The 12,138-nt window shown below is 43.8% G+C and overlaps 1 protein-coding gene across 1 annotated transcript in view; it reads right to left on the reverse strand.

The window, feature by feature from the left end:
• Positions 1–12,138, reverse strand: part of LOC129010213 (putative tetratricopeptide repeat protein 41) — a 72,271-nt gene that overhangs the window by 9,084 nt on the left and 51,049 nt on the right. Inside the window, 3 exon segments of the mRNA XM_054444168.1 lie at positions 4,473–4,606; positions 8,506–8,658; positions 9,533–9,680. Coding sequence (XP_054300143.1) covers positions 4,473–4,606; positions 8,506–8,658; positions 9,533–9,680 — 435 coding nt within the window.

The following is a 12,138-nucleotide window of genomic DNA, read 5'->3' on the forward strand; positions in this document are numbered from 1 at the left end:
CTTTCCCCAACTGTAGTTAAGCCATTGTGTATTTAGTTGTCTAACTGCTGTCTCCATGGTAACACTTTCCGCAATTGCAGTTAAACTGTGTATTTAAGTTGCCTGACAGCCTTCTCCCGCAATGTGAGCTCAGGGAAGGCAGTGTTGGTCTCAATGGGTCTGGTTTATTGTTATACTCCCAGGAACCAACATAGAGATTGTCACTTAATAGGTGCAGTAAATATTATAATTAATAAATGAATGACAAGAATATAAGTAATTAACATTCAAATGCCCTTAATAATCAATACTTGCACTTCTAAAGTGGGAGGGTAAATCTGAATTAGCTAAGGCATTTCCTCTATCCTACATTCATTCACTTGGCAAGTGTTTATGAGTACCTGCTAAGTGCCATCCACTGTTCTAAGAGCATGGTATACAATGGTGGAGAAGACAGATCATGTCTCTTCTTTATAGCAAGAGAGATGAAAAAAAACCCTAGTGAACAGATAAATGAAAAAAAAACCCTAGTGAACAGATAAATATATAATTTCAAGTAGTAAAGTACAGGTTGAGTATCCCTTATCCAAAATGCTTGGTACCAGAAGGGTTTCAGATTTCTGATTTTTTTAGATTTTGTAATATCTGCATCACGCTTACCAGTTGAGCATCCCTAATCCCAGAACTCCAAAATCTGAAATGCTTCAATGAGCATTTCCTTTTTGCATCATGTCAGCACTCAGAAAGTTTTAGATTTTGGACTTTTGGATTAAGTATGCTCAACCTGTGCTATTTACTTTAGTACCTTAGAGGGTGACAAGGGTAAGGGTTAAATTCCATAAGATGGACAGGGAACTCTTCACTGCATATTTGTGGACAGACTTTAGACAGCCTTGATGAGCTGTAAACAATTTTCAAGAGTTTCCAAAACAATTTCCTAAATAGAACAAGCCAAGCCCATTAGAGGATCACTGGCCCCCAAGCCTTCCTCAGTCTTGAGTCTCCACTTCCCTACAGGAGAGAATTTCCTTCAAATCAGCACACTGACTCAACTCTCCCACCACTGTCTGTTCTTCTTGTTTATCTCCCACTCCACACACCTCCTCTGTCCTGATGCTTCCTCATAGCCCCTCTTGGCAGCTCTCAATTGATCCCCTTCACATCCTATTTATTCCTACCTCTGTTTCCGTAGTTTTCCCACCTAGAATTGCCCCCTTTCTCTGACAATCTATGCCCTCCACTTCCTAAAGGATCCCTTCCAAGAGATTTTCCTTGAACATCCTCTTGTTACTGATCATGGTCTTCCTTCATACTTAGGCATGGAATATTAACTCTGTTGAGGACCTTAAAGAATGCAACACGCTTATTTTACAGATGGGGCCCAGGGACAGACTTGGGCCAGAGGCATTGTGACTTGCTGCAGGTCACACAGCTGATTATGGCCAAGATAAAACCAAAACCCAGTTCAATCCCCTCCAGCCAGGCTATGCTTTAAATCTTTAATGTGCTATATTTTTTATTATAGGTTTATATTGCCACCTAACAACAAAAAAAAAATAAGTTGCTTGAAGTTGAAGACAGAAGTTATCTTGTTTGTATTTGTATCCTGCAGAGCACTTAGTACAATCCTTTAAGCATGGGCAACCTCGTGTCCATCTATTTGTCTCTTTATCTGTTACTGCATCCAGAAAAGACCAAGACAGATTTTTACCAAATTTAGAAGGTATGTTTGGGATGAATTAAAATACAAGCCACATGGCATTCATAAAAGTCACATTGGATAACCTAGGGGACCACTTCAAAGTGATGGGTATCTCCCCTGCAGGGCACCCAAGGATCTGCCCCACAATGGAGACAAGCTACAGACAAAGGAAGCAAATATTAATAGTAGTTTTGTATATGAGCCACAATCCAAAGTCACAAAGGCAGATGCAAGCAATCATTTCAGTTGCCTTCATGTGGGTGGCTTCATGCTATGTACATCAAGTGGGTAGTTGGGGGTTGGGGGTATGGATTGTTTTCCTTTTCTTTTCTTTTTTTTTTTTTTTTTGAAACAGGATCTCACTCTGTCACTCAGGCTGGAGTGCAATGGCAGGATCTTGGCTCACTGCAGCCTTGACCTCCCTAGCTCAAGTTATCCTCCCATCTTAGCCTTCCGAGTATCTAGGACTACAGGTGCGAGCCACCATGCCCAGCTAAAGTTTTGTATCTGTTGTAGGGATGGGGATTTGCCATGTTGCTCAGAGGCTGGTCTCAACTCCTGGGCTCAAGCAGTTCTCCCACCTAGGCCTCCCAAAGTGCTGGGATTACAGGTGCAAGCCAGCACACCCAGCTGAATTGTTTTTCTTTATAGGGTAAATTATTCTCCCAAACCACCCCAGATCAACAACCTAGCTGGGTAAGATAATACCACCATATCATTCTGATATGCATTACAAGGTATAAAGTACTTGAAGACTTGCTGAATAAATGCAGTGTAATTATATGTATACCATAGTATGCATAATTATACATGTATATTATATTATACATAGTATAATATAATCCAACTCCCATCAAAAATACATAGCTGTTGACCTCAAAGTGAACTGCTTTGAAGACTAACGTTTGGTAACACTTTTTACTGCAGAGGACCTAAGACATCTTTAAAAATGATTAATGGTGAGGAGTCCCAACAATTTGCAGCTCTGGCTTACTTCTTATTTTACGGAGTCCACTCAGGCACATTTCCATTTAGATAGAAAATTTCCATTAAAGGTAGGAAAACTAAAAATACCTGTTACATGTTGAAGGACAGCTGGTTCAGAGGTCTCCATAAACAGACTAGTTTCCCTCCCTCCACTCTTGCCTTTGTGTACCGAAGATATTGATTTGCTGTCACCATTCACCAATTGAAACCACAGCACACAAATCTCACATTAGCAGTTGGATTAACCATCTACAATGTTCCTGTGGGCCAGAAGTGGGCCTTATATTAAAGGAATCAACTTCAATCAACAGCAGGAGATAACAGCAAGAAATAGCAGCAAGAGATGACTCCTCACATGAAAATGCTTGGTCTAACCACCGTGAGTATTGACTGCAAAACTGAAATGTAGACTTATTTAAGAAGTCACAAAAAAAAAAAAACACTGCAATTGCTATTATTACAGATGCCTTCATATCTGAAAGTAAATGAATATATTATCCTCCCATCACAGACCAGACACGAAAACTGTTACATAACAGAATATTATATGAAACAATCAGATTAAATATACTAGTTCTTTCTCCATAAACTTTCTCTACATTTGTATCTGTATTTTCTGTTTGTAAAACTGCTTCAGCCTAGAAATATTTAGTGAAAAAAAAATGCACACACATATTCCCATCTACACATTGAAAATATTCTTTCCTACAGATATCAGCAAGTGACTACCCTGAAAGCAATCATGTTTTCTTGTAAAACAGATGATAAGCACACAAGCTGGGAAAAGTAGCTGGTTTAGGTCAGGGTTTCTCAACCTCAGCACTACTGACATTTGAGAGTGGATAATTTTTGTTGTGAGGGCCTTTCCTGGGCATTGTAAAATGCTCAGCCACATCCCAGGCCTCCACCCACTAAATGACAGTAGCATTCCCATCTCCCAACCTCCCCCCTCAGCTCCAGTCATGACAATCAAGAATTTCTCCAGACTTTCGTCCTGGGGGGCAAAATCACCCAGGTTGAAAATTACTCGTTTTGGTTGAAGTACAGATAATGCCCTGTGGCAATGAGATGTCAGGACCCCTGACAGTGTTTTGTTTTGTTTTGTTTTTTTGAGATGGAGTCTCGCTCTGTTGCCCAGGATGGAGTGCAGTGGCGCAATTTCGACTCACCACAACCTCCGCCTCCCAGTTCAAGCAATTCTCCTGCCTCAGCCTCCTGAGTGGCTGGGACTACAGGCGTGTGCCACCATGCCTGGCTAATTTTTGTATTTTTAGTAGAAACAGGGTTTCACCATGTTGGCCAGGCTGGTCTCAAACTCCTGGCCTCCAGTGACCTCGCCTCGGCCTCCCAAAGTGCTGGGACTATAGGCATGAGCCACTGTGCACAGCCGAGACCAATGTCTTACAGCTAAAATCAAGGGTGGGCCCTTGTGAAAAGCCATCTCGTTATTTCTGGTCACATGTTACTTTAGCATCACAGATGAAAAGGAATGGAAAGCTATTCATATACAGTAGAAACAATGTCTTAGGACAGAAGTGGAAGAAAGGTGGGAACCTACACTGACGGGGGAGGAGTGTGGTCAAGCAAGGAGCTCAGCCTACAAAAGAATGAAAAATGGGATGGAAACGATTTTAAGAGATACCTATCCTACTAGGAGAACATAAGTAGGTAGCAAAAATAGTTTAAAGTTTGTGAAACAGGAGTTGCTTGGTTCAAAAATGGAGACTTTTAAAAAATAAGCAAAGTATGAGGTGAATCAAAGGGAAAAGTCACCTGCTTATAACAAATAGATGAGCGTGATTACCTAATTTACACAACGTATCGCTGAGGCTGATGCTCAGCTGCTTCCTGAGGAGTGAGGACTTGGCCAGAGTTTCTGCATTTTCCTTTATTTTTATCACTTGTTTATAACATTTAAGTACTTGCTTCCTTTGGGATCTAGAAAAGAGAAATTTAATTTAAGTTTGCATCAAAGAAGGCTGGCATGCATTCGTTCATTCATTCAACAAACATTTACTGAATGCCGGTGCTAGGGCTAGGGAGCAAAGATGAGTATGACTAACACTTGCCCTCTGAGAATTTCTTTGAGGTAGGAGGGGAGACTGGAGAGCGAAGCAGGAGTCCACCCACAAAGGACCTTGAGTGTAAACCTAAGGATTTTGACTTTAACAGTGAAGAGTTTTCATTAAGAGCCTGATATGATCAAATGCACATTTTAGAATCTGCCTGGGCAGAAGTGTGGAGGACACACTGAAACAGGTGAGGCCACAGACAGGGAGACCAGTTAGGCTGGAGGAAGAAGATCGATGAAGGTCTGAGCTGACACAGTGGCCACAGGTGCGAAGGGAGATTTGCTAGGGCGTGGTGTTGCACTGGTTGTGGTGGTGCTGATGCTGGGGGTGCTGGGGGGCTGCTATGTGTGCAGAGAGTGATGTGGTTAAGAGCTCAAGCTCTAAAGTCAGGCAGATGTGGCAGTGGGCCACAGTGGTCAGGTTCAGGGGCTCTTCAATCAGACTTCCCAGGTGCTAACCCTAGCCCCGCCACCTAAGAGGTGGGGAGCAAGCATCTCAGCCTCCTAAGCCTCAACTTTCTCATGTTCTCATGGGGATAATAGACTGGGCACAGTACTTCATGCCTGTAATCCCAACACTTTGGAAGGCCGAGGTGGGAAGATCACTTGAAGCCAGGAGTTCAAGGCTGCAATGAGCTATGATCACACGACCACACTCCCACCTGGGTGAGAGAGCAAGACCCTGTCTCAAAAATAAATAAATAAATAAATAAAAAATATATATATAGATAACAGAGTTGTTATGGGGATGAAATGAGAAAATCAGTGTAATGTGTCAGCACAGTGACTGATGATAAACATTGCTAAGATGTATCGTTAAGATGATGCCACGGTGTCTGCACCAAGTGAGGTGGGAGAAGGAGAATTCCGTCAGGGGGTGAGGGTGTATGTGTCCAGTCTTGAGCACATTGACTCTGGAGTGCCAGTGGAATACTCAAGTGAAGACGTCCAGTAAACAGATGGAAGCATATGGCTGCTGCTGCTAACAGAGGCCTGAGAAGATGGAGACAAAGAGCACTCACCTTACAGAACAGCAGCTGAAGGCCTGGGTCCTGGTAGGGCTGATGTACTCCATCTGAGACTAGCATAGAGCCCAAGAACCAAACTCAAGAGGATGCTTATGTTTGGGCAAGAGGCAGGGAGAGAAAAGGAACCCACAAAAGAAGCTGAGCCGACTTGATCACCCAGGAGAGTGCAGTTTCAACTCTGTCAAATGCTTGGGAGGAGAGGGCCAACAAGGTCAAAAGTGCAGAGGACACTTTGGGGTTGTTTCTGATGACTTTCATAAGAGGAGACAAAACGGAGCTGGGTAAGGGAAGAAGTTCCTGGGCTCTATGCTCGTCTCATATTGAGCACATTAGCCCCACCAGGGCCCAGGGCTTCAGCTGCCATTCCATAAGGTGACTGTGCCAAGGATGCTGACCGAAGGATAACTACAGATGGATGGGCAAATGGTTGGGGGAAAGTAGATGACAATCATTTCACTAAGAATCTGTCACTCTTCCTCTAAAAACATTTTGTTCACTCTTCTCTGATCTGCTTTCTTAACTTTAATTTTTTAATTTGACCTCATTTGTCCAACCCTACCCCAGACCCCTTCTACAAGGCCCTCAGGATCCCATGGATCACTTCTGCGGTGCATGAGTGCTGTCTCAAGGGCCCCTGGCCACCAGGGCAAAGGGTCTGCACATGCTTGAGAGGTGAGTCAAGTTACACAACAAAATGTCTCCTGGTTTGAACCAACGTGAAAGACACAGTCACCTAAGGATAACCTTCAACAAGGAGATGGCTGGCTACTCCATTGTTTCGAAGGTTGGCTGTTGACAGTGAGGCCTGGAGGAAGCCATCCATGTATGGTCATCAAGGCTGGCCTTGCGGAATGGCCCGGCAGTACTCAGTGTCTCGTGATTTGGGGTGGGGCAGCCAGGCAGGACAGATGACTCAGTCAGTATGCTATGTGTTTAGATTTTTCTTTTACGAGGCAACAGTTCTACAGTCAAGCTTTTTGCTTCTGTAAAGAAAGTCCTGTTCTCTGCTCACAGCGCTGGTTTTAATATGAGTAAGAGGAGGTGTATGTGGTGTCAAGTGCCTCAAAAAACACCTGCTGGGGAGCAAAATAATAAAATACGAATGACTCAATTTATCAAACTCTTTTAGTGTGTGCCAGGTTCTCTGCTAAGCTCTTTACATATAGGATCTCTTAATCCTCACAAAGATCCTGCCAGGAAGACACTGTTATTTCCTTCATTTTACCAAGGAGGAAATGAATGAGATATCAAGATGTTAAGTGCTTGACCTTAACAGTAACTTCTCACTGTTACTAAGTGGCAGAAATGAAAGATGAACTCAGGCAATCAGACTCCACAGCCCACCATCTCACCACTACTATATAGCACCCACTGTTGTACCCTTAGGTCCTCCCTTAATTGGGCTACTCTTTAAAAGGTAGTTACCCTTTAAATGACTTTTAGAAAGGGTTAATACTGATTTGCACTCAAGTGTTAAGAGATGACCAATATCCTAGTCTTCCTGGAAGCAAAAGCAGCAAGAGGTCACCTGCCTGGTGGGAGGAAAATGACTTGGAGGAACGTGGGAAATGGAAATGGAAAAGCAAGCCAGGGAACAGGGAACTCTCACCTTATGGAACAGCAGCTGAAGCCCTGGGCCCTGGTGGGGCTGATGTGCTCAGTCTGAGACAAACACAGAGCCCAGGAAACGAACTCAGGGACAGTAGGAAAGAGGGACTACCAAAACAAAACCTCCCAACTTCATAATGTAGCCTAGAGCATCCCTAACCATCCAGGCAGCTAAATCGGCTATGGAAGCAAGTGTGTGCATGGCTCTCTGTGGGTTCACAACCTTCTCTCATAGCGAACCTGCCAAGAGAAGTAGCGTTCAGCCCTGGCAGATGCTCACACTCAGTCGGTCTGGAAGGTGGCACCTACCAAGTGTGTTTTAAACTGAGATGTCTTGTGTGAGGCACTGAGGGGAACCCCGCACATCACAGGAGAATAAGAGGACTCCCTGAGCAAGGAGAGGTGGCTGGTGAACATGACCTGAGGCATTGGAGGCTCTGGTCTAGGTCTTGCAGAAGAGAGAGCAGGATGGTGTGGTATCACAGACAATGGCCATGGCTGAGGGCTGCATAGAGACCCAGAAGTAAAAGCATCTTCCTCACAAGGCCTATGAGTGGCACTGGGAACCACTCACAACCACATTGTACTCCTACGTCCTTTCTCTACTGCCAGAACCTCCACACCACTTGTGAGCCAAGAGCTCCTTTTACTTTTGTTTTTTTGAAACGGGAGTCTTGCTCTGTCGCCCAGGCTGGAGTGCAGTGGCACGATCTCAGCTCACTGCAACTCTACCTCCCAGGTACAAGTAATTCTCCTGCCTCAGCCTCCCAAGTAGCTGGGACCACAGGCGCACGCCACCATGCCCAGCTAATTTTTGTATTTTTAGTAGAGATGGGATTTCACCATGTTGGCCAGGCTGGTCTCAAACTCCTGACCTCAAGTGATCTGCCTGCCTCAGCCTCACAAAGTGCTGGGATTAACAGGTGTGAGCCACCATGCCCAGCCCAAGAGCTCCTTTTGAATACATTATGGTGGGGTGAATCCCCAGGCTTCTGAGCAGGGCTGGAGCCAAAGAAGTATTACAAGAGTTACCCCTGATGGGTAACCCCAGACCTCCCTGCCACTGGTAGGGACACTTATGGCAGGGAGATAGGAAGACACACTTCTTGAAACATTTCAGAAAAACTTACTTTTTACTATCTCTCTGGGGAAAAAATAGCAAATCCGCTAAAAATTCCATAACTTCTCCAACCAGCATGTTTTTCTTGCCAAACAAGCTTTTCCTGATATTTAAGCACTCTTGAAGTTTCATTGTTGCAAGAGAGGTATTTCCAGCAACTAACCTGAAAATAAAAACACATGTGCGTTTTTTACTGGGCGTGTTGGTTACATTCATTGTGCAATCAAACATAATTCTCATAAACATATTGGATTTTATATAAAAAATCTGTCCTGGAAAATATAAAAAAGAGCAATTTATAATAGCAGCGAGGCAAGAACTTCAAAGTGATTTATAAGAAATTTGTACATCTTTATAAAGAAACTAGAGAGCTGGGTGTGGTGGCTGTTGCCTGTAATCCCAGTTACTTGGCAGGCTGATGCAGGAGGATTGCTTGAGGCCAGGAGTTCAAGATCAGCCTGGGCAACATAGCAAGACCCCATCTCTAAAAAAATAATAAATAAATAAATAAGCCAGGCATGGTAATGCATACCTGTAGTCCCAGTTACTTGGGAGGCTAAGGCAAGAGGATCGCTTGAGCCCCGTTCAGTGAGCTATGATTGCACCACTGCACACAAGCCTGGGCGACAGAGCAAGATCCCTGACTCTTAAAAAAAATTTAAAAACTAGAGCACTATTTTCACCCTCAGCACTACTGACATTTGGCTGTATAAATCTTTGTTGTGGGGGGCTGTCCTGTGCATTGTGTGATGTTTAGCAGCATCCCTGGCCCTTACGTACTAGTTGCCAATAATAATCCCCCAAGACATGACAATAAAAATGTCTGCAGGCATTGCCAAAAGTCCCCTAGGTGGGGAAGGGCCCAAAATTGCCCCTGGCTGAGAACCACTAAGCTAGAGAATAAAAACGTTAACCATCAGCATTTCTTAACTAAATCAATTAGGAAATGGATGAACAGGTATAGGTTAAATATCTTAATTGAAAGAATGAAAGCTAGTACAGAAAACAAAACAAAAAAAAATTTAATACATGTTTACATTAGAACACCTTCGATGTATTTCATGGTAGCTTGATCACGGGGATTGTTATCCAGTAAGTTGGAAATTTCAGTTGCATATTCCAAAATGTGGTTTTCTTTTAAGTATTCTTCAGATGCTGACTTTGCCAGGTTGTTTAAAACTCTGACTGCAGGGAATAAATTGGCAAAGAATATGATGCTTAAGGGTTTTCTTTTTTCCATAAAAGAATTAAGATGTCAACAGGCATGGCATTTAATATCATTTCATCACTGGCAATAGGCAGGTTTTTCTTAATAAATCCACTACTGACATATACTGCATGGAGGCTGGTTTTCATGCGACATGTTTGTGTATGCACAGCAGTTTTAGAGCCAAGGAGCCAAGACAATAGATTGAAACCTATTTCTGAGTTTGTTGGCAAATGAACAGGTCAGAAATAGAGTGAAAATATGGATACAATGAAGCCAAGGTAACTGAGCCCTACAGAAGGCAGCCAGTACAGTCCTGCAATAAGACACAATAAAACTATACAGCCTTATAACAAGAAGCACACGAATGAGTCTCACAAACCCAGTTAATAAATAATGGATTGTACCTAGATATGCACTGCCTTGGGAATGCACTCCCTGCAAAGGCCCTGTAATTTTGTTGCTTTATTGAGAGTTAAATATTTTGACAATAATACAGACTCCTAAAGAGTAGAAAATGATTTTTAAGCCACACTTTGTTATGGGAAGAGAAAAAAAATAATTGTTTGGGCTGAATTGAGTTCCCTCAAAATTTGTATGTTGAAGTCCTAACCCCTAGTATCTCAGAATGTGATAGTATTTGCAAATAAGGTCCTTAAAGAAGTAAGTTAAAATGAGGTCATTAGGGTGGGCCCTAATCCAATATGATGGGTGCCCTTAGAAGAAAAGGAAATAAGGATGGACACACACACACATACATATGCTGAGAAAAAACCATATGAGGACACAGGGAGAAGGCAGTCATCTGCAAGCCAAAGAGAGAGGTCTCAGGAGAAAAACAAAACAAAACAAAACAAAACAAAAAAACCCTGCTGACACCTTGACCTTGGACTTCTGGCCTCCAGAACTTTGAGAAATGAGTTGCTATTGTTTATGCCACCCAGGCTGCAGTCCACTGATTGTTATGGTAGCTCTAGCAGACTCATAGAATAATGGTCCGAGAAAGTGTTATTAGAGCATTGCTGGCAGCACAGAAGAGCAGATGTAACTCCTTGTGCTATGGAATTCAGGCTTCATTAAGAAGGATTAGCATTAAGGTATCAAGTAGCATCTCTTGCCATCATCAGTAGTGCCTAATTCATTGCCCAGTGCCCACTGTAGGCGTCTCTGTCTTCCTCCACCCAAGGCCTCATGCTTTGCACTTGGACACCAGGGCAGGACAGTCACATAACTGGTCACTCTGTGTCCACTCTTACCCAACATGTAATCCATTCTCCATGCAGCAGCAAAAGTGATCTCAAGACAGAAATCAGAGGTGTCATCCCCACCCTAAGTCCCTGCAATGGCTTCCCTTTGCACTTAGAATAAAATCTAAACGCCTGCCCAAGGCCCAAAGCCCAAGACCCTGCACAATCAGGGTCCAGCTGCCTCCTGCTCTTTGCTCACTGAGGCTTCCTTCCACTTCTAGGACAGGCCCAGCCCTCCCCCATCTCATGCTCTTCCCTTTACCAGGACTGCCCCCTCTCTCACCACATGTGGCTCCAATAGTCCACTGGGTCTCAGCTTCACTGTCCCCTCCCCAAAAAGGCATCTTGATCTGCCTTTCACAAATATTCCCCCTACCAACACACACACACACCAATGCTCTAGCTCTATTTCTTGTTTGCATTTATGACAGCTTGCAATCATTTCATGGGTTGGCTCACTTATATTTTCTGTAGCACCTCCTTTAGAGGGTAGAGTTGGTGCTCCTGCCTAGACCACTTTTCTGGACTCAGCATAGCACCTGGTGCATGCAGGCACTCGGTAAACAGCTCTTGAGTGCGAGAATGCTGGTCAGGGTGGAATCCTCACTCCCACCTCTTCATCTGCTTGCTGAAGCCATAAGCCCACACCTAACCCTTGTCAGGGGACCAGAACTACAGCATGCTCCTATCAAAGCTGCCACAAATGACTTCCTGGCATCCCATTTCACCAGGTCCCCGCTCCCCTACCCCTGCTGATTTGGTCTCCTTGGAAAATTAACACATATATATACCAAGCCATGGTGGCCTGACCCCTTGGAACTCAGCATTTTGGACTCTTCAGCTGCCTCTGGAGGCCAGGCCCAGCTCCCACATAAGTGGTCCTGATTGCCACTGTGCCACATAAGTGGCCCTGATTGCCACCAAGGTCCCAGCATACCTGTGACCAGGCTTGCCTGCATTAGGACAACAACGTGGAAGCTAGACTCTATATACCAAGGATTAGAGCTTCATAAATGTCTAGAAGAAATTCTGTACAACAAGGAGTTGCCCAGACATGCTCTGGGGTCAGACAGCCCAGCTTGGACACTCAGCTTCAGATTGATAGCTGCAGGAGCTGATGTAGTTTAAGTTATTTAATCTTTCTGACATTCAGCTATACATGCTGTATGAGGTATTTTTGAGGATAAAA

This window comes from Pongo pygmaeus, chromosome 10 (assembly GCF_028885625.2).
Source record: "Pongo pygmaeus isolate AG05252 chromosome 10, NHGRI_mPonPyg2-v2.0_pri, whole genome shotgun sequence".
In the NCBI taxonomy this organism is placed as follows: Eukaryota; Metazoa; Chordata; class Mammalia; order Primates; family Hominidae; genus Pongo; species Pongo pygmaeus.